Source organism: Cyprinus carpio, chromosome A24, assembly GCF_018340385.1.
Source record: "Cyprinus carpio isolate SPL01 chromosome A24, ASM1834038v1, whole genome shotgun sequence".
In the NCBI taxonomy this organism is placed as follows: Eukaryota; Metazoa; Chordata; class Actinopteri; order Cypriniformes; family Cyprinidae; genus Cyprinus; species Cyprinus carpio.
The window spans coordinates 13601957-13626454 of record NC_056595.1 but is presented as its reverse complement, the minus strand read 5'-3'; the positions used below and the strand labels follow the sequence as shown (position 1 = coordinate 13626454).

The 24498-nt window shown below is 37.9% G+C and overlaps 1 protein-coding gene across 1 annotated transcript in view; it reads right to left on the bottom strand.

Annotated features, from left to right (window-relative positions):
• Positions 1-24498, bottom strand: part of LOC109083694 (protein AF-10-like) — a 52300-nt gene that overhangs the window by 10089 nt on the left and 17713 nt on the right. Inside the window, 9 exon segments of the mRNA XM_042714252.1 lie at positions 1207-1321; positions 4967-5139; positions 10115-10765; positions 13163-13475; positions 14519-14614; positions 17971-18060; positions 21248-21341; positions 21583-21685; positions 22709-22819. Of these exon segments, the coding sequence (XP_042570186.1) occupies positions 1207-1321; positions 4967-5139; positions 10115-10765; positions 13163-13475; positions 14519-14614; positions 17971-18060; positions 21248-21341; positions 21583-21685; positions 22709-22819 (1746 nt within the window).

Here is a 24498-nt window from a genome sequence, read left to right as displayed (position 1 = left end):
TATATTTATAAACTACAAAGTTAAAAATTTACGTGTGTGTATACACAACCATTCAAAGAAATCTCTTATGCTCTCAAATGCTGCATTTATTTGATCAAAAATACAGTAATATTATAAATTATTTAAAATTGAAATATATTCTAAAATGTAATTTATTTCTGCAATGGCAAAGATGAATTTTCTGCAGCCATTACTACAGTATTCCATGTGACATGACCCTCCAGAAATCATTGTTATCATTTTGATTATTTTTAATATTGAAAACAGAAACTGTGAAACTATTTTTCAAGGTTCGATTTAAAAAAAATGCCTTTACTGTCACTTTCGATCAATTTAACACATTCTTTTGAATGAAAGTATTAAATTATTATTATTATTATTTTTTTTAATTCGTACTGACTCAAAACTTGATGAATATATATCAGAATGTTGACATATAAGCCAAATTATCAACCCGCTCAATATATATCCCCTATTTTAAACGTGCTGCACTGTAAACTAATGCTAGATAAGAACTGGGCTTATGCTAATAGCATGCAAGCGTTGCAGTCTTGAGCGGTGGTCTCTTTAAGGACGGGTGTTCTTCCTCCTATTGTTAGTCAATGACCCCCTGACCTCTGTTTGAGGAGGAGGGCATGACTGATCCATTATTCCTCAAAGGCTGTGTTCCCCTTTTTTCCTATCTCTCTCTTGCTTTCAACTGGTTCCCACCCCAAACCCCATGTCAGTGTCCCGCAAGCCCATTTGCTCATGACTGAGACCCCCAGGGTTTAGGCAGGGTCCGGGGAAAGTGTTGAGTGCTCCGGGATGGAGGGAAGAAGGAGGGAGAGGCTGAGTGTAAGGTAAGCCTGCCTCCTAAACCCAGGGCAATCCCCTCTGTGTCATCACAGCAGTCATTGTGCAGATTAATGAAATGTTTGAGTGGTAGCATGCTTCATTTAACAGGTATGCACACTTTCAGCTTTCTATCCCGGGGAGTTTTGTTCTCTCCCTCTCCCTCTCTCTGCGACCTGAGGAGGTTAGGAGGGGGGGATACAGCTGACCACACATTCCATATGCACAGGAGAGCGGAGAAAGAATGGGAGGATGAGGAGAAATGGGAGAAGAGAGCACAGGAAGCAGGAGGGAAGGATTTGAGAAGGTAATCCTGTGCCAGTGGGAGGTACTGGCTAAAGATCAGTGTGGTTCCTCATCTGTGTGTCTCACCTGCCGGGGATCCCTCAGACTGGGCGATCAGTGCAGCCATGGCAGAATTCGCATTCAGCCTGTTTCCGAACATATGGGTTGGCGCCAGGTTAAAGGATCCCGGTAGAGAGTTTGACTAAGGAAGAAACACATAAGAAAGAGAGTTAGACTATGGAACACTGTCAAATTCCAAATACTGATGGAGCGCAAGTATGTGTCTCTGCATGTGTGCATATGAATGTGTGCTAGAGTGTTGAGCCAAAGAGCTGGATGATAAAACACCATGTCAGCTGTATTTCCTGTGAGCCAGGAGAATTGGCTGAGCCTGCAACAGCAGATCCACAGCCCTGAACAACATACAGACCATGTGCTTCTGCAGCTAATTATTTAATCTAATTAAATCATTTCCCTAATAATGGTTGGGATTGGTTTCGGTGTTGCTTCTGAGGTAGCAGCATATGTGCGACAACAAACTTGGTGCACGGTGGAAACCACACAAATGTTCACATGATTTGCACTTAAATAACACTTTTGCAGTGAAATAATGTTGTAAATAGCAGGAAACTGTTGAGAGAATTGAAAAGGTTTTATTCAAATTTTACATAAATATAGATGATTACTATTTATTCCAATTTACAGACTACACTACCATTTATTCAGCAAGGACACGGTATAATGATCAAAAGTGAAAATAAAGAAATTTATTACAAAAGATTTCTATTTCAAATAAATTCATGCAAAAATCCTGAAAAAATGTTTCACATCTTCCAAAAATCAAACAATAAAAATAACTTTTTTTTTTACAGAATTTCCCATCAAATAAATATAGCTTTTGTCCTTTGATTGCTGTTACTATATAATAATGTCTTCATGTGAAACTTAAGGATTTGACAAAAAAAAAAAAAAAAAAAAAAAAACATACAGTGCTTATTTTCATCAAATCAATAAATTCTTTCATTTTCCTTTGCTTGCTTTATCTACATCAAGGCCTTATCTGATCCAAACAGGAAATAACGCTAGCTGAAATTACAATGTATTGGATTTCTTGCTGTTACTATATAATAATGTCTTCATGTGAAACTTAAGGATTTCTGACCATATTGGACTGAAGCACATTTGGTGGAAATCACTCCTACAAATGACCACTGAATAGACAACTATACAATGCCAACGTTTAAACCAACCTTGAAAACATGCTTCTTTTATGGATCTTCTACTAAGAAATAAAGGATATAAAAATGTGATTTATGGTACTAAAACATGGAGCAAAAGGTACTTTAATCCTAAACGTGACACTGAATTTGAACTGCCTTAGCTACTAAAAAAAACAAACAAACTTGTGTTTAATAACAATAAAGTGTCTACTAAAAAAAAAGAAAAAAAAAAATCCTACATCCCTCAGGCCCCTCATGGCCCCGCAGGCCCTCCCCATTCCTCAGACTCCTCTTTCAGGCAAAGTTGAGAGAGGAGGGAGCATGACCAGTATGAAGAGAACCCCTCATCCCACTACACAGCTCTCTGTCCAGCCTGTCAGCCCTCATCCCGTCAGCGAGCTCAGCTCAATGCGCCCGCACAGGGAAAAGAGGGACAGCCGGATTGTTTGAGGCTTAGGGTTCTCAGCACCATTGTGGACGTTAACGAAGAGTGGGACAGAGGTGGGCCTAGGGGGTGTGCGCTGGGGTCGAAGGTCACCGCTGCCCTGCTTGCAACCACTACATTTTTTTCCTCCAACCAATCCACAAAGTGAGATTTAGGGATGGCGAGGAAGGAAAAAAATATTTCTGGGAGGGTCATGCTGACGGAATAAAAGATGAGTGTTTGATACATTATATTCAATAAAACATCATGTTATGCATCTAATAAAAATGAATTCTATTCCTCAACACAAACAAAGTAAAAAGGACATTCTAACAAAAACCCAATGACAAAAAAAAGCTCATTGTATTAAATCTCCTATGCCATAAAGCTTAGGACTAATGGGGATATTTGCAAGCGTGCGTTAGGAGGGGCTGGTCCGCCGGGAGCCCTGCAGCATTAAGGCCATCAGTGGGTCTACTTCATCTCCTAATGTAAGGCCACCCTGCCTGCAGAGAGGGCAGATCTGCACAAACAAAGCCCTGTTGCCTGGAAACGACCGGTTGCTACAGCAGCGCAAGTCAAGACAAAGATGCTCAGGAGAGCGGCAGCGATGGTGCTCAGTGTCTAGTGCGCTTCCAAAGGGCCCATTTGGAGCTGCGCTGGGAGCCTGTAAGAATGACTTGACTTTATTACTGTCATCTAAACACATGCAGTACTCCATCCATGTGTGGGAGGGATTCTTAAGTCACTGATTTATGATTTATTATATTATATACTGATTTATTTTTTTTGTAACATTATACATTTATTCACTGTTTTCATTCACTTTTTAAATGCGGTTCTTCCAGACTTTCTATTCATCAAATATTCCTGAAAAATTTATCAGTAATGGAGTAATGGATGCTGACAATTCAGCTTTGCCATCACAGGATTAAATTAAATTTTAAAATGTATATAAAAAGAAAATAGCTACTTAAAGCTGTTCTTACTGTATTTTTCATCCAATTAATGCAAAAAAAAAAAAAAAAAAAAAAAATCTTACCAACCTCAAACTCCTAAACACATATACATACATAATTCATAATTACTGACACAAAGCAATAATATAGACAATATATAAAGACAATTATGGCACTTTTCCTCACAATGTCATGTCATGTGTTTATTTTACCACACATACTGCTCTGACTAGTGATATTAACAAAGTGCATTAACAAACACAATCGAAACAACCTGACGTTCATCCGATAAGACCATATAATTAAGCAGCCATGTCATAAATACCCTAAATGTCATGTACCCTTGTTGCCCAAAGATGGCCCCCCTCATACTTTAACATACTGCTGTGATTATATAAATATTGCATTATCTATCACAAACCCTGGCACTTGCGAACCAAATTCAGTTGTTCTGTAAAAGAAAAAATCCTGTCACAAAGAAAAATACTTAGTTACTTAATACATAAATAGCAGCACCCAACGTTTACATCTGAGCCTTTTAGGTGTTAATTACTATTTGTGCCATGAACATGCTCAAACAGCATTTATCTTGATAAAACTGGAGCAAATTAGCACACAGTACAAAGAAGATGAGTATAATTCTATTTAATTGGTTAGTTTTGTGAGAGATGATGTATAAAGGACGTGTGTGCTGAAAGCTCTGTGTGATTAGCAGAACAATATTTGTTCACAGATGTTGATTTTTTTTTTTTTAAATAAAATCTAGGTATGGACTTTTTGCAGATATACATGACTATTGTTGGTAAGATTTATAAATGCTTTTTAAAAAAAATATATATATATTCTCACCAAAACTGCATTTATTTAATAAAAAACAGTAATATTTTGAAATATTATTACAATATGAAATCATTTATTCCTGTGATGGCAAAGCTAAATTATCTGCAGCCATTACGCCAGCCTTCAGTGTCACTTGATCATTCAGAAATCATTCCAATATGCTGAGGGGGTGCTCAAGAAAACTGAATTTCTTAATTTAAACTGCTTTAATTTTAAATCAAAACAAAAGCACCTCATATAAGATTTATTTTAGCCTGGAGTCACATTTTAACGCTTGTGAAAATTTTAATCTTTCTTATATTCATTACCCCATTTCACCAAAAACAAACCTGCACTGAAATAATCAAACATATACAGAGTGAGCACTGAGCATGAATATGTAATAAGGTCCATTAAACACTCACATGTGTGGATGAGGTGCTGGTGAACGGGGCGGTCGGAGGCAGTGAGGTGAGAGTGGACATGGAAGTGACTACTGACTGATGAGCAGGTAACTCAGAGTTGGATCCGGACAGAGACCCTCCAAACACCGCACTGGGCAATGGGCAGGCTACATCACTGCTGCTGGGGTACGAACCTGCAGAACAACAGCAATTACAGCAAATGATTAAAGGGAAACAGCACATTTTCAATGATAATCACTTAGCCAAACATTCTCTTTTGGTTCCCACATAGTCAAAAATAACATTGTCTTGTTTATCAGTAGGAGATCTGGCATAGCAGCTGGGGGATGTTAAACAAATCATTAATTACACAATTGCAGGAATTATGCAAGGATTTCAATACCATCATGCCCGACCTTCTCTCAGACAAACTGACCCAGCTCTCCATGCCCACCTCCATCTGTCAGTGGATCACCAGCTTCCTGACAGACAGGCAGCAGCTAGTGAGGCTGGGCAAACTTACAACCAGGACTCTCACGATTAGCACTGGTGCCCCTCAGGGATATGTTCTCTCCCCACTGCTCTTCTCTCTGTATACAAACAAATGCAGTGCAAAAGACCCCTCTGTCAAGCTCCTGAAATTTGCAGATGACACTACCATCATCGGCCTCATCTACAATGGGGAGGAGTCTGGTTAAGGACAGGAGGAAGTTAAAGAGCTGGCTGTCTGGTGCAGTCACAACAACCTGGAGCTCAACACGCTCAAAACAGTGGAGATGATCATGGACTTCAGGAGAAACCCCCTGGACTCCCCCCACCAACAACAATAAACAGAACACTCACAAATAACACATACCAAAAACCCAAAATGCCCAGCAGAGATTATACTTCCTTCGCCAGCTGAGGAAAATCAAACTGCCGAAACAGTTTTACTCGGTAGTCATTGAGTCTGTCTTGTGTTTGTCTATAACTGTCCGGTTTGGTTCAGCTACCAAATTAGATATCCAGAGACTACAACGGACAGTCAGGACTGCTGAGAGGATTACTGGTGCCCCTCTGCCCAGCCTCCAAGACCTTTACACCTCCAGAGTGAGGAAAAGGGCTGAGAAAATCACTTTGGACCCCACACACCCAACCCACTCTCTCTTCGAACTGTTGCCTTCTGTCCGGCACTACAGAGCACCAACCACCAGAACAGACAGGCATAAGAACAGTTTTTTTTTCCCACAGGCTATACTCATCCTGAACAATTAAAAGTTCACAACTACACACTGTCCATCATAACTGAAACATTTATACATAGCATCTGGAAACTGCACATTGTGAACTACATAAACAGTACACTTATAAATAAAATATCTGTACATTCATTTCAACAATTGTGTTTCTTCTCTATATTTCTAATTCTGTATATAGTGCATTATTATTTAATTTTCTATTTTTCTTATATAAGTGTTATATTTCATTTAATCTCTACGGTTTAATTCTATGCATGCGTGCACTATCATGTATGTTTGCCCTATGTGTGTACTTTCTTCTGCACTGGAAGCTCCTGTCGTTGCCATGTCAAATTCCTTGTGTGTGTAAACATACTTGGTAATAAAGCTCTTTCTGACTTCTGAGTTCTGAAATCAACGCAGGTTATGACCTGTTATCTAGTGGTAAAAACAAAGTTTTAATAGCTCTAAGGGCAACCTCCGTCCTCCAATATACCTTCACTGGTTATCCATCTATCTTTTCTGCTGCCCCTGAGATGAACTTTGTGGACTTCGAAAGGCCTGTCTGACCAGGCCCTCGTCACAGCAGACTTTGAGAGCGCGCACAAAGCATTTTGGCGTCCTCTCAATATGCACTCTGCATCAGCCTCCCGGTGACCCAGAAAACAGTTCCCTGAATCTGTTGACTCACTATTTCTTCTGTAAAAAAGGGCTTTTCAGGCAGGGCTGGGGAGGAGTGTGGCCCATTCATATTTATGTGGCGATTCATGACATGCACACTGTTTGTTGCTGCTGTTGTTTTATTGATTTTTCCCCCTTTTCTCTCTCCCTACTCCCCTACCACCATCTCAAATAAACCCAGCTGATGGCCCAGGCTGACCCATTGCAGGAACGAGAGAGGCCCCCTTGCCACACAAAGGAATGAATGGCTCGCGGCAGTCTACATTCACTGGTGAAACAAGGAAACATTGTTGGGCGGAGAAGTACCACGTGAAGCATTTACAATACAAAGCTCCAAACTCCACATAGGGCATATGCAATAGAGAAAAGAATCTTGGATATCACTGTGTCACGGTATTCCATTTAATCACAATTGGTTTTAGTTTTGGCAGATTTGTGAATACCAACGGCTACCTTGGCTCATTAATGATTAGATTAATCTTTAAATCATTGTGTTGATCTGGTAATCTGGTTAATAATTAAAATTTTAGGAAAGGTCAACCAACGGAGCATTTGATTAGAGGTTACAAGATATGAGCGACCAAACAAAGCAAGGACAAAGATCCTGTTATCTGGTGCTGATCGAACCAGCCCGATCGATCAGGACTTAACATCTCCTCCTGAAACCCCCCTTTATCAAATCAGGGGAAGAGAGGGGAAATTTCAAATTAGATTAGCCAGCATTTCAAGTCAAACCCCTGTCTCCTCTCTCAGCAGAAAATCCATGCAAGTTCAGAGGGAGGTTAATGACGAGGCTCAGAGCCTGATAAAGATCCTCAGCGCTTTCTTTACAGATGAAGAGAAGAAAGCAGGGACTGATTCGAGGTATTGTTGCACGCTGGCAGAACATATTTAGGCCTTTGACGTGGCAGATGTTTTTAATTTAAATGTGGTATCTTGAGCAGTTATCAATGTCTTGAAGTGTTTTGCGTTGGGTTACTAGCTTCAAGATATGTTCTATCACAAGCAAACAGTCGGGGTTGACGTCTCTAAAGCATGCAGACTGAAAGCGAGGATAAGTTAAAGTGCATGGCTTCAGTTAATGCAGCAAATGCATGCACTGCTCAGGATGGTTCCATAGTTTCACCCTGAGTAATAAATCCAGGGACAAAGGGATAGTTCATCCAAAAATGAAAATTCTGTCATCATTTGTATTAGGTTGTTCCAAACCAGTGTGACTTTCTTCAGTGGAACATAAAATATATTCTGAAAAACGTCTCAATGTTTTGTGTCCATGTAAAATTCAGTGGTGTCCAAATGTTGACTTTCAGTGGGTGGATAAAAATAATGGTTCAAACATTCTTCAAAATCAGCTTGTTCAAAAAGCAATAGAAAATCATACAGTGTAACATGTTTTTGCATATTAAAATGCAAGACGCAGGGCAATAAAAGGGAAAATGCAAGGTCTCGAGATGTTTTAAAAAACGTTTAATTTATTTTAACTTGAGCCCCATATTTTAAAGTGCTAGACTATTATTATTATTATTAAGGCTGGAATACACTACACAACTTTTACCCCAATTTTCTCCACTGATAAACCAAAAAGAGCTGGGAGCCATTGAGGGAGGGTGAAACAGATAGATGAGGTGGGGCACTCTGCCGTAGCCCTGCATTAGCCATGGCTAAATATTTACAGTCCAGCCAAATGCCAGGAACAGGTGAGGGCAGCAATGGGTGGGAGCACAAACAAACAAAAAACCCATATGGCCTTGAGAGAAGGGATAGGGCAATAGTGAGATTCTACATAATAGGAATGACAGAGAAAAAGATACACCAGAGTATTCAAGTTCTAATCAGAAGGAAAGGAACTAAAAAAAAAACTAAATGGATGGATGGTTGCCAAGCAACAGGGCAGCGCCACAGATAAGGCCCCTTTAACATTAAAGCTGCCATGCGTACGCAGAGCACTTATGTCAATGGCAAGATTTAGCAGGTGAGAGAGAGAGAGGAAGTGCCTGCAAATGAGTGAGAAAGAAGGTGTGACCATGTATTTAGGCGTTCTGGCTCCAGCTCATTGAGTGGGAAGGCCAGTAGGGGTCAGGGCATTTCTACACACCATCTCAAGCTGTCTCACTCTATATCCCAAGAGAAGACAACATCAGGGAGGAACAAATAAAATTTTAACTAATTGCCTGTTACGGGCTCTTTCCCTCCTCCAGCTCCCTTGGGCTCAACAGGTTAATGTGCATCTCTATGGAGATCCAGCGGGCCACTCTAAGCTCTCAATCAGGTAGGAATGAGGAAGCACTTTAGAGAGCACCTCCATCCACTTTTACCCTAATGAGCTTCAGCACAGACCAAAACAACATCATGCTGGTTCCCAGGCCTCTCTTCGAGAAGAGCAGACCTCAAATGGATTTCTTTTCTTTTCTTTTTTTTAATAAACAGAGATGGAAAAAATGCGTTTCAGGGAAAGATTAAGATGAATCACATGAATTGAACTGCATGCGATATTGAAAAGACCTTCCATGTGTAATTCCTGAAAAATAATTATCTCAGATAGACCAAAACATGCCAATTTATAATAGTCTATGTTTTAAGGCTTCTGTGCACATTTATGAATAAGAGTCCATGAAAAAACTGCAAAGGTAAAAGAGCGAGATACAGAAAGAAAGCCGGGAAATATTAGGAGAGAACTTTTAGATTTATGAGTATGTAACGTATTAAAAAAGAAAATCATGGTAGATGTCACATGTAATTTGAAAGGAATGAAAATGAGGATGTGGAAGAGTTATTTCATTTGAAAAAGTTCTTTTTTTTTTTTTTTTAGATTTCATCACCACAAAAAAACACAAGGAAGAAATGTATCCATCTAAGCGCAAAATTCCTGGGGATTTAAACTCTTGAAATCTGGTAAACATTAAAACCTGTCAATGCAAGATAACAGAAATGTCAAGGGGAAAAAAATTATAATTTCAGGATAAATAACCAGCAAGACAATATCATAGATGCCTATGCTTAATTGTGAGAAGCAGAAATTGTGTAATCATGCAGCTCTAAATCATTCTAATGCCCTTTCATTGTTATAGTCCATAACATGAAAATAGATATTATTTTACTGTGATTTTGATTATATGTGCATCCCTGGTGTGCACAGATGAATAATTCACAATAAAAAGGGTACATTTTAATTCCATGTTGACTAAGATTGTAAAACAAGCTAAATATGGATGGCATCTGCCCTGACTAAGATGTATTTTGGATTGTACAGTACATATTTTTCTCTGCTCACCTGGTCCAGCAGGTGGGGAGCTGACAGTCATACCCTGTAAGTTTCCATTCCTGAGGAGGGATGGGGACTTCTGAATCCCCAGACTGCTGCTACCAGCACCCACTGCTCCCCCACCTCCTGTACTGCTGACTGCACTCCCGCGGCAGGCCATGGTGCTCATAGAGGATGGCGAGGGGGAAGTGGATGAGGGCATTGTGGACCCGTGCTCTCCCGTATCAGTGGTTTTACTGTCCTGGGTGGTGAAGCACGGTCCATACCGGTTCCTCCAGTTCCCTCGCTTCTTCTTCTTCACACCATCCTCGCCAGTAGATGAAGACGATGTCGCAGAAGAAGAGGATGAGGAGGGCTGGGGTCTTTTGTAGCCTGCCGAAGCCAGGCCTCCAAGCTCTCCGGCTGGGTGACAGTTTTCGTAATGCTTGCTTGAGCTGGAGCTTTGGGGGATGGTTATCATGCTGAAGGTGTTGAGAGCCACCATGCCTTCAGAGGCTGCACTTTCTGCACCACCCTTCACGTGGCAACGGCTAAAGGATGGAGGTGTGTACGAGTCACCGGCTCTTAGGCTGGGATCAGAGAAGCTGAGGAAATCAGATGTGGGTGGAACCACAGACCCACTAGTGACTGATTTACTGCTGCTGTTGCCTAATAAAAGACCTGAGAGAGAAAGGAAGACATAAAGAAGAAAGCACACCTTAATATCACAACCACAATGACAGAGAGACAGCATAAACCAACAGAGAGGTGGCATGTGGTCATAAAACTAAGACCTTTTTGCAGCCACAATGTTTTAAATAAACAGAAACACAGCACAGCTGGAGCACCGCACTGGACATCTTTACTAAGAGCTTGTAATACTGTAGCACAAAAAAATGTTTGCTATATTATACGTTATCATCAAAAATATCTGTTTGTTTTTTTATTTTGAAATGTGATTTATTCTTGTGATGGCAAAGCTTTTCAGTCATTACTTTTACTTACATGATCCTTCACAAATCATTTTAAAATACAAATTTGGTGCTCAAGAAACATTCCTTATTATAAATGCTGAAAAAGGTTGTGATGCTTAATATGTTTGTTAAATCCATGATGCATATTTTCAAGATTTTTTGATGACTAGAAAGTTCAAAAGATCAGCATGTATTTAAAATAGAAACCTTTTAGAACATTAAAAACGTATTTACTTTTAAATAATATAATGCATCCTTGCTGAATAAAAGTACTAATATCTTTTTAAAAATCTGACTGTTTGAATGGTAATGTACTTTACCAATTTCAAGTATTTTGTGAATAACTAATTTAGTTATCCAAAATAAATACCAAAAAACCCTCCCAAAATGTGGAATGACTTTTTTCATGATCTATTAATTTATTTAAAAATATATTGACTTGACTTCATCTATTTAATAAGCAAAAACATTTTTGAAAATAACGATTAAGATATGTACTATTACATGTAAGGTGTAAGGAAAATTTTACTTGGTCACACCACATGAAATTAAATGTATATTTTTTCAAAACTATATTAAACCAATATGTATACAAACAGTTTTAAGAACTCAGCATGTTTTAAATTCAATTTGGAAAAGATTCTCCCTTTTCTTATCAAGGACCCTCTTATTTATCATCAAAAATGAATACAATTTAAAATGATTTTCTACTAAAAAAAAAACTAAAAAGACTGGCTAAAACTCCACAAAACCAGAAAATAACCTACAGAACCTGAAATCAGGCAATGCCAACATCTCCCACGCCTAGGTGGGCCAGTCAAACTTTCGGGAAGCCAAACAATCAGGTATGTAGCCAGGCAAGAAGGGTGACCCAGATTTAGGTGTTCAGGCAAGGACTTGTCTTTAACCAAAGCCAGAGGAACTCCGACGTGCATGTTTTTACAGCTGTGGCAGGAGGCTGCTGAGGCTTTAACTTCCCAATTTTACTACGCAGTCTATCCCTTGAGCCTCCTGCTAACATTAAAACATGCACAGAGCTTGCATGCCAGTTAACACATCTCGAAGATAAAGCAGTGTCACACAAACAGCTGCCACAACCAACAGATAACTAGCAGCATTCTGTATTCTTTCCAAAACACATCCATGAAGTTCTGCTATATCTTATCGCTGGATCCTAGATTAAACACTGCTATAAATGCACTGTCATTTCTCTCTAAAGACAAGCTAAAAATGTGTGAAAAGAGAGCTGAATTTAAGCAAGTGACCCAGAGATCAACCTAAACCCTGTCTGGAAGAATATTAGATTTGATCTGCCTTTCTTATATCAACAACAACGACAAGATAATTCACAAATTCGGCCTTATAAACAGCTTTACATATTACTACTGCTCTCTGTGGTCAAACAAGATTGCTGATATTACAATCTCTCAAATACTTGTAATTTTACATCAGGGCAGCATAACAGAACAGTCGTGTGGCTTACCGACCCTGGGTCTGTGTCGGGTGTTGTCACAACAGCCCAGACAATATCACAAACTCCCAGGCAGAAGATTAAACTCCATAGTTAATCACCACCATCTTTTGATCTCATTGCGCTCTGCTGAGAAAACACTGTGTTGTTTCTTCTTCCAGGGTTCCTTGAAGTTTCCCTTTAACTCCTGCGATGAGGCCCCTGCCGTACTTTGACACATTAATGATTAGTCTAAATTTTCCAGACGTGACCTCTGCTTCAATCCCTCTATCACGGCTTGATAGCAGAAAGGAAGGGAACATGCTTCTCCTCTGACTCCCAAACTTCCCTCATAACACACATAAACACACTCTCACACACACACACACACACACAGGAGGCGCCACCCACAACCCAAACGGCTCTGAAAGACTCGCCGCTCCACATTGCAGCGGCAGCCAGTCAGACGACAGTCTTATCACACACACACACTAAGTTTATGTCTTCTGGCTTCCATCCAGCTCTGTCACAACAGACTCACTCAAATGTCACACACAGGAAGTCGACACAAGGCTTAAATCTGGCAGTTCAATTTGGGAACATGCTAATTCATTTCTGAAGTGAAAGTGAAGTTGGTATGTTTGGACGTCTCACCTTGCTGAAAAGGACTGGTTGAGGAGGGAGCTGTGGATGATGTCGCTGTGGTGACCACAGGGCTGTGGGGTTTGCCCGGCACTGACTTGCGGCCCCTGGAGCCAGAATTTGAGCTGGTGCTGTGACTGCTGGACTTCTTGCTTTTGCCATCTGAGCTCTTGCCATCAGAGGAGCTGCCGTCCTTGGAGCTGGAACTGGAGTGAGACGGAACTTCCTGGAAGTTGGCATTAGTGAAACGACCTCCGCTGTCATCCAGACGCTTCTGAGTGGAGGAAATGGAGGAGACACTTCCGCCACTGCTGCTGTTGTAGCTCTGTGGCCAAGAAGGGAAATGCACATATGGACAAAAATGCTTGTACTTTTTGTAAAATACTCTAGTAACAAAAATGTCAAGACAAAAATGAATAAAATACAAAATAAACTAAATAATAAAACATTTATTTTATTTTGTTTAGGTGATCTGCAAACTACACACGATATTTAAAGGAACAGGACACCTTTATATGAGCTGCAGCCAGTGCTGGGAAGTAACTGATTACATGTAAACATATATAAGAGCTGGGAAGTAACTGATTACATGTAATCCGGATTACGTAATCAGATTCCAAAACTTACGTGCTTGTAATTGGATTAAAGTACATTTTAAAATATTTTGAATCAGACTACAGTTACTTTTTTATTGATTACATGATTACATATTATTCCCACAACAGCAATACATTATTCATAATTTATTGATTCTCCCTAATTCCTCTTTCATCTTATAAATGTTCCTTTCTAAAATAGCCGACTGCTTACATACACTCAGAAAGTCTTCCAGTTTTGTGGACATTCACACAAAGACCAGTCAATACAGCTGGCTACACAGCATTTGATTTAAAATAATCTGATTTATTCAAATTTATTAAAACCATTTATTATAATTTTACATTTCTATGATTTAATTAATTATTAGCTTTTCATTAAACTCACAAACCCTCTGTAGTTCCTTTACACAGCCCAGTTTGGGAAACCTTGATGTAATGTTTAATTCACTTCATGATTTTAATAACAAAGAATGGAATACATTTTCTTCCTTTGTATTTTATATCAATATGGTACAAGATTATCCTATTCAAATCAATGTGATAAACAAGTTAGGTCAAAAGTAACCAAAAAGTAGCCTGATTATATTACCTGAAATGTGTAATGTAGTGGATTACAATACTAACTACAATTTTTTCATGTAATTTGGAATCAGTAATGGATTACAATTCACAATCAATCCACCCACCAATGAATACAAAAGATGGATAGATGGATAGATATAGATTATAAATAAAAATACACTCATGCATCGATCATAATCTAGCTCACCTTCTCAGAGGTCACCATCAGTGCTGGCACCAAGGAAGGTGACAGTTCCAAAGACTTTTTGTGCTTTGGTTTGTGGCGATCTCTTTCTTTATGTTTCTGTGCAACAACACAAACAACAACATTAAATGAAGATGGTAACACAAACGTTTCAACTAAAGCCAGTAGAGCTTGGGAAGGACTTTAGCCTAAACTGTCATTTTCTGAAACAAAGAGGCAGAAAGATGGGAAACTTAAGAAACAGAGCAATGAAAGTCTCGTTCTGAAAAAGTCAATCGTTTGCAAGCATTCTTCAAACCCAGCAAGGAGAGCCACTTGTGCTGCCCATTAAGATCATCATGTAAAGAAAAAGAAAGGGTTTTTCTGTAGATGGATAAGGTTTCACATTGCAGGCCTGGACCAGAGTCTACTGCAGCTTAATTTACACCCCAGACTAGTGCCGCGCTCCACACAGCTCTATTTGCGCCCGAGAAGCAGGAGCGTGAACAAATTTACACCTCACACTCCAATCGAACACCTCCAAACTCTCGGTTTCTGTTCTTAAGAGTGAGGCTGTAAAAATATGCAGCGATCCTGAACCATTCATAGAGAATATTTACACATTCCCCACTGGAGCTATATACAAACCTCTATCTTTTTCTTAGCCACTTCTGTCATCTTCCAGCCATTGTCTCAGTTAGAATTGACAATTATTGATAACGGTTTACACTACTTCTCAGTGCAAGTGGCGCTGACAATTCCAAAGGCCCTCAGGCTAAAGTTTTTCAATGAAAATGAAAATGAGCTTGCGCTTCCTCTACGCCATTTACAATTTTCCTGCATATACTCTTTTAAATGCCATTTTCTTAAAACAGGAAAATCATACAAACTTGAAATGAAGGTTTTGAATAAGCACCCTGGGAATTTTTTTAAGTGGGTGGAAACAGATTGTATTATTAAATAATAAACAATACTAATTATCATCATCAACAAACAAAACAAAAAAACACCATTTTTTTTATTATTAAAAAAAATCAAAATATTAAAAATTTGCTCATGCTCTAAATCACAACACATTATTAAAAAAAACAACACAAACCAGTTTGCAAAGGCAAGACTTCAAGTAATTAACATTGACAGGTGTTGACAGGGCAGGTGTTATTGTGAGAAAATAATAATAATAATGTCACTACTTGGCTTTGTTTATGAATGGAAAAAAGAAAAATACACAGCATAACAGTCATCTTATTAACATCAGATAAATAAATTGAAACCGTCTAGATATGCAGACCCTTACGTAATGACAAAACTAAGGTATGAACTGCTGTTTACTGGTCTAATTAAAATTCTGACACAAACATCTTGCAAGAGTTTGACATAAGACGACAGCCATCTTAATTATGCAAAGATGAATAGTTCAGGCAGAGGACACTGCAAAAGAGAGAGAACAAAAAGCCAAGACATTTATCATAATTCATCAGTGAAATGTAACAAATCTCTTTCAGGATGAACAAAGAAACGACTCCCGAGGCTTCGGGCTAAGTATTAAAATTCAACTAAGGAAATTAATAAATATAACAAATCTTCGAATAAAAAAAAAAAAGTTTAAATACAAAAGACAAAAACTAATCATCCAGAAAACAAAGCTAAAATGCCAAACAGATCAGAATTTAAGATACGTGAAGAGGAAGAGAGATTTTATTTCCAGATGCCACTCTGGACGGCCTCTCGGAGCACATCTGAACTAGCTGCAAATTGAGAAGCTTTTAGCCTCTTATTGTTGTTTGGCCCTGGGGTTTGGAATTAGCTAGGTATACATCTGAGCCCCCCGACCTTTGACCTGGGAATGTGGAGTAGGGGGGATGGGCCCCCTTTGCTAATGCAAATCAGGCGCCATAACAATAGTCATGGCAGAGCACAGAGCACTCCACAACACGATCTTCAAGAATACGGCTCCAACCAGAATCACTGTTCAAGCCCTCTCAATGCCGAATAAGTTAAATATCAGAATAATTCTGGGAGAAACGACTTAAAATGGCATCTCATATTTAATCTTTTGCTGACCTAGATTACACAGGCTGCGCAGTCTGTCTTTGAGCAGCTTAACAGAGCACCATCCACTCCATTTTGGCATGCATTTCCAATGCAAACTCATTCAAACCAATTCAAATAATTAGTGAATTTGTGTCAAATAACCAACAACCTTGATGCCTGACCTCCACTCCCCACTGTAAATGCACTGCAATGCATTGTGAGCTTGCAGATTTACTTTTAAATACATTTCCTTAAATGCAGTCTAATACTTGCTTCATATTACATTAAAGTGATTCATAATAACTGAAATTGTTTTAATTGTTTTGTTACACAAAATACAATAGCAAAATAATATTTAAAAAATACATATATGAAAACAAAAAAAATGCATGTGTGATTCCACACTTTACAATTAAATTGTAACTTTCTATGTAAATTGGTAAGCTTGCAGAATAGCAAAAATAAAAAAAATCATGTTTCAGAAGAATTTACATTTTTTAAATTTCAAGGGGATAAAAAAAATCCTTTAATTAAAAAATATCACCACTAGAAAATAACTTAAGCAGAATTATTAAATAAAGAAGACAAAAAAGTTTCAGAACAGTCATTAAGACATATATTAAACATATGAAAATAAATGTAAATTCTTCCAACAAACATCAAAAACGGAAAAAAAATAAAAATAAAATACGACGAAACATTTAAAGAAATGTTAAATCCACACAGAGCCATTTTAAAGACCCGGTTCGCATAGAAATAAGGCAAGCTATCGCTGATTAAGACTGCTGCACAGAGGCTGCGCGTTCGAAAATATGTGGGAGCTGCTAGGGACAGGCAGAAAATTATCAATGACGATGGATAGATGTGACGAGCTCCTCCGCACATTTCACACTATGAGGTCTGCTGGATTAGTATTTCAGATACCCCCGTTATTACAGTAAGAAGAAAAAAATACAGACAGAGGCACAATCAAACATTTTTTCCACACAGTACAGATCATCTTCTGCCATTACGTACACATTTATTGATATGAGGCCATGTTACAGGGCATATACTTAATTTAATTAGATGTGAAGGCGAACAGGGCTAATAATGCTACACGTTTCATTCAGTATGGCTGTGTATAGAAAATTAGTGGAACAAATGACTACACTACCTATCAATACTGGTTAAATGTACTTTGTGGAACTAATGGCCATGACGGATGCTTTTCTATGAATACAGCACTCTTTATGTTGATAATTTGTGGCAGCACCAAAATACTAATCACTTAGAGTGATAAAAGGCACTCTTCTCCCACCCGTGGCTTTAAAAGCTTTGTGGGATATGAAAAGTGTGCGTGAGTTTTGGTTTTGTGCGTTTACCTCATAGTCTGAAGTCGTGAGGAGGGGGGCATCAATCACACATGGCAGGAAGTGAGGTAGATTTGGAGGCTGCCTTACCTTCTTTTCCTTGTCATGGTGCTTATCCAAAGAGTGAATGGAAGAATCACTTAAGCTTTGAGCCCTACTACCACGGCCTTTGCTCCTTCTCTAAAAGGTGAAAGAGGAACTTCGAGTTACATTTAAAGTCTAAATTTTTTTTCTGTTTCCTACTTCTCTCCTTTTTAGCAACAATGAAAATAGCCCTTACTGAGACAAAAACAATAACGGAAAAAGAAGGAAAAACACATTGTCTTGATAACCAATCAGGATATTTTTCTATTTTGGGAAGCTACTCTGTCAAAAAGCTACTTGCATTAGAATATTTCGGGTGGTTTGTTTATTTTAATGGTATGGCAGCATCCAAGGCTATTTTACCTACAGGAATATAGTTTGGGAAAGCCACAGTACACTTTTACACTTTCAATTGTATTTGATTTTTCCATTTTAAAAAAATAAAACCAACAATATTCTCTTACCAACAGGAACAGCTGATCTCATATAAACGGCTGATATATAAAAATGTTCCATTACACATGAAATCAGCATTCAAACTGACCAACTCTACATATATTCTCACAACACAATTTCAATTCTTCCTAATATTTTTCTCCATTTATTTAAAAATAATCTTAGTAAAATATGCCTCATTTCTTTTGAAGTCAACGGTCTCTAATGCTGCTATTGTCAACAAATGCCACATAATAGCCTCACAGAATGGTCTTTGTTTACCAGCAGTCCACTGAAACAAAGGCCTACATGGAAAAGTCAGAGGTTAGTATCCAGCTACTGAACTATTAAACCAAGAGACTGTGCTGATGCTGTCAGTCCATTAACATGGTGACAGGGAGACATGGTACATCCTGCAGAAATGGATGACAACAAACAAAACAAGCAATGTGCTGTCCCTTTATTCTGATAAAAACAAAACAAAAAAACAGTAGATGACAAAAAAAGTTCATTTATATATCATTATATTTATATAAATGAACACTACCGTTTAAAAGCTTGTAACCATTTAAACTGTTCAAATGTTTAAGAAGCCTCTTTATTTGATCAAACACAGTAAAAACATTAATACTGTGAAATACTATTACAATTTAATATTACTTTATTCCATTTAGTATATCTTCAAATGTAATTTACTCCTGTAATGGCAAAGCTATTCAATTTTCTTCAGGGTCGCATGATTCTTCAGAAATTATTCTAATACTCTGAGATTTGGTGCTCAAGAAACATTTTTGTGCCAAACTGTAATATTGTTTCAGCCAGCATTTTTTTTTTTTTTTGATGAATAGAAAGTAATAAAGCAGAATTTCTTTGAAATAGAAAGAGTCTTTACTGTCATTTTTGATCAATTAAAAAAACAACAACTTTTGAACGGTATTGTGTTTTTATAAAAAAAAAATTATCAATTATAGAAAAATATACTCATATATCTGAGCCAAAAATGATGCTAAAAAGTCCAAATAAAAATATGGAAAAAAAAAACAAAAAAACAACAACTGTAAAATATGAATGAATACATAAAATCACAACACAAGAAAAAAATGCATGAAATACCCCAGCATCTATCAAAGTGATCATAAATGCCGGAAAGAAATAAAACGGTGTATACATAAATAAACAACACAATCCCTCCATCCTCAACTCATTACAATCCCCAATGAGAACATTACAAAGCGCCGGCCCTGCCTCCAGCCCCTCACTCAGAAGACCTGTAGAGGACTAGCAGTATCTGAGAAGCCTTTGTTGAGTCAGAGGACACACACACACACACACACACACACACACACACACACACACACACACACACACAGCACAAATCTGAGAAGCAGCAGGGGGCTGTGGCTCTAAAGCTCAGCGTAGCTCTAGGGCTGGAGTGGGTAAAACCCCTTGTCACACATACACACACGCACGCACGCACAAATGCCCAAATCTACAAGTACACTGATGACCAAGCGAAGCTGGACAGAAAACCACAGGCCATTATGCTGTCACCGAGAGCTGGGCAGCCTGTGTATCTCTCTGAAACCTTAGCCCCTCTTTTTCTGAGAGGGGTATTAAGACAGAGTGAAGGGGCAAATGCAGGAAAGGGGGGTGGGGGTGATGGGAAGGAGAGGAAAGGAGAACCACAGACAAAGATCCAGTGAGTTGCTGTTGATTGTCAGCGAGATTAAGGGGTTAAAGGGTTTGAGGGCGATCGAGGTGGGGACGGCAGAGGCCACTGGGGGTGGACGGAGGGACTTATGCCACAGCTCAGCTTTCAGCAGCTGTAATTGGACCAGGAGTGCGAGACATTTGAGAAATGAGAGATATTCCAGATGAGGGAGTGTCTTTTTCGAAAGCCTGGTGCGTTCACGTTGGATTCTGAATGTGCAATAACAGCTTAAACTATGATGACATGGTTACAGTGATGTGATCGAGTCATGGTTCAGGTACTGGCAAATGTAAAAATCAGTAGTTTGAGTTCATCGGAAATGCATTAGAGACATGATGTATACCTCGGTATATGAAGCACTAATGACAAAATACACAAACTATGACCATCAAATACTAACTCAGTAGTAAAGCACGTCATTTATGGGAAAAACACCATATACACTCATGTTCTGAGGAGTCTGGGATCTGTAAGGATTTTTGAAATAAAGGATGCATTTATTTAATCAAAACACAGTAAAAACAGTAAAAGTGAAAAATTATTACAATTTCATATAATTGCCATCTATTTTCATGTATTTTAACATATAACTTATTCTTGTGATGCAAAGCTGAATTTTTAGAAGCCATTACTCAGTATTCAGTGCATCATGACCTTTCAGAAATCTTTCTAATGAGCTGATTTGGTTCTCAAGAAACATTTCTTATTATTAATTACAGCTGAAAAGTTGTGCTGCTTAATATTTTTATGGAAAGCATATAGCTTTTTTTCAAGATTCTTTCAGGACTGTTACATTTGATTAATTGAATGCACCCTTGCTGAATAGAAGTGTACTTTATTTAAACTAAGAATCATACTGACCCCAAACTTTTGAACAATAGAGCATCTATATGCATCTGCACATCTTGTGAAAACCACAAGATACTATACATATTATACATTCTACACATATATGGTACTGCAACTTTTTTTAATATATATTCAGCCTGGACATCATTAACTCCTTAATTTAAAATGACAGAATTTCTCTAATGTCATCAATCAAAAGCATAAAAGCTGTGGGATCCATACCAGCGGGGCTTTGTGCCAGGGTGTTATAATTAGTACAGTATGGTTTAAAAAAAAGCAGATTCTTACCAGTTTGCTGTAATGGTACTTGCAGTATCCACAGTATTTCACATTATCAGCATCTGAGCCCTGTTCTTCACACAACAACCCAGCAAACTGAGCGCTATATTCAAAGACAGAGAAAAGGCAACTTTAGAAAGATTGTACACAATACATATAAAAAATTAGTAATATTTAAACTATTTTTACATGAACTAAAGCAATTATTATATCAGTTTCAATAAATTACAGAGAAGTCTGTTGCATTTAACATGTCTTCCTATCCATTTAACTGATGCCATTATTAAGGACATTAACATGCTAACGAAGACGTATAGCTGGAATATTAGGGCTTTGCAACTCACCATGTAACATGAAAGGCTTGTCGGCAGCCATGTTTGTTGCATGTCATGCAGGCTCCAGTAGCAGCTTTGCTCTCTCGGCCCTGTTCCCAACACAAGAAACAAAAAAAAACAAAAAAAAAAACAAAAAAAACCACTCACAAAATTGACACTACACAAAATCAGTTATTATGGTGTACATATATAATGCATTGTAGCATGAAGGCTCTACCAATTTAACAAGTCTTTCAGAAGCCGCTCTTCCCAGCGCCTCGATTATTAGGCAAGTGATAACCATGCCATTTTAAATTGGCTCACAGTGAGGACTCAATTACCAACAGAGGCGAATCTATTTTATCCCAGATTTTAAACCTACTATTTCAAGCATGAGATTAAACTTGGCTCCTTAGTCCTGCAAGTCATCAGACACACCACTGAATCCAAATCATATAACACTAACTGATTGTATTATACTTATCTACTGCATTGAAGGGCATCCATAGAAAACAAAACATAATTAGGTTTTCAAATGAAAAATGAAAGAATGGTGTCATGATGGCATATCCCATTAGTACTTGATTGAACATTGTTTTCTTTCCCCTCACGGTTGAGCGAAAAAGTTTTAAGCTAACATCTAAACATTTGGACATTGCAATTATTCTTGAGTTACAGTGATGCACAGGAATCCAACCGGCAGTAATAAAAACCTTCACCTGCAAGTATTTAATGTACAAATTTATTATTCACTCAATTAAATATTAACAATTAACAATTTACATGACTTTTAATACTTTTTCAGGCTTGGAAATGACAACTTAAAAAATTCTGATATTTGAGGATATCCATTAATAAATAAATTTGGTTGGTTCTTTTCATTTCAGACCGTAAGTGTAAATTCCCATAACATGGATCTGAGTTTTCTTTCATTCAGCTTTGGTGCAGAATTAATGGCAACATAATATGTTTATCTAAGACTGATACATGTAGCTCTTGGTCCCTTAAGAAAACACATTCACAGTATAAATCTAAACTCCTTACACGCATACTGTTTACACTGTTGAGCTGATTTATGAGGCTCTTAGTTTGAGCCTTTGCTTTCCTATTGATATCCAGGCTATCAGTGTGTGTCTTTCAGTGGACAGGGAACTTACCTTATTATAACGTTCATGAGGGACAGACTGAAGCACAATGGGCTCCATGGTGGATACGTTGGCGAACTCAACTTCTGGGATGTAAAGAGCACAAACCACATGGGCCCAACCTAAACAAGACACATGACCAGTAGATGATAAATAAAGAAGCTAAGACTGAATTATTCCTTTATTTCTTTGCAAACTTGCTGTGAACATGGAACTGGGTTTAACAGCATAAAATCTAAGCAAAAAAAAAAAAAATAAATGCATAAGCAAAACATTTTTTTTTTAAATAATAATTTTACAAATTAAATTTGTGGCAAATTTTTTTTTTTTTAATAAATACAAATTAATTTTACAAATTAAATTATATTGTAACTGTTGTTTTTAGTTAAAATGTGTGTGTGTGTGTGTATGTGTGTTGTGTTGTGTGTGTGTGTGTGTGTGTGTGTGTGTGTGTATATATATATTATTTATTATATATAATTAAGATATAGTTATAAAACACACGGATAATGCCTCAATTATAGAGGTACTTACAAATTACATTTATATTTTCTGTCTTTTTGTTTTTAAATTTATTCGAGACCATGGTCATTTGTTTGCTCATAGTCATGCACATGGGGCACGCCTGGCTTCCTCCACAGTGTAAAAAAAAAAAAAAAAGCCACTTATTAAAGCATGTGGGCTGAGTGTGACCGCAAAGACGAAATACCCAGGACTGGAAGAGGCAGAAGCATATTCTCTCCTGCCTAGCGTCTAGACCAAGTGTTGAACCATAGTGTGTCAGTCACAAGCACACTACACAAATATTATTTCATAATTTCAGGCTACTACTAAACTTTTTCTCCCACATTAGATGCCTTTTACCACAAAACCCCCAAACTGCAAGGATTTCGATTTAATGACCATATTCTGTGATATGTTTGTCAGAAGAGAGCAGATGCTATTGATATCAAGTTGAAATTAATCAAATGAGTTCTGTTTATCCAGTGTAAGGGCACAATAACAGGCCTAAACTTAAAGGTGAACCCATGAACTGTCTTTGACCCCAGCCTAAAGGGATAGGGAGGTGGGTTTTGTTGTTTTGAAGTCCCTCCAAGAATCCAGCAGAAGCCTATAAAAACAGGCAATAAAACCCAAGCACACCCCAAAGAACTTCTAAACTCCTTAGACAGAAGGGTGGCACACTTAAAAAGAAAATGATTTGCCAAAATTGTCTTTAGCTGAGCATTAAGTACTCAAATAATCTTGCTCTTCATATTCTAGTTAGAAAGAATAACTGAAAATCTTTGGACTAAAGCAACAATTAAAAAAAACTGAAAGGATCAACCAGGAAGGCTGCTCTATGAACTCTTCCATGTGTTCCATGTGAGGGAGAGGGATGCATTTTTTCAATTTTGATTTTCCTTGCATGTGTTTCAACACATGTTGTTAGGCCAGATATATTCCCTGTTTTCATTTGGGATTTTTCTCGTGTTTGCAAAACTTAGCAGAAGTAACACCTGTAAAAACCTCTCCATGTGCCGGTCTGGTCATTGCTGCGGAGTTTCACTCTTCAGTTGGCCGAAATGTATAGATATCTTAAAAGCAAATCACAAACACCTACATCTCACTTCTGGGATCACTGCTGGTCCAAACAAATACTTTCTAAAATTTATGTTTCAGAAATCTTCACTCCTACTCATAAATAACGACAAAACGTGGAATGTATATCTTAAAGACTTAAAGACAAAAGGTTTCACAAATTTAGAGCAAAAAGGGATGAAAAGGTCTGAAACATTTAAACCATAAGCCTGGGGCAATG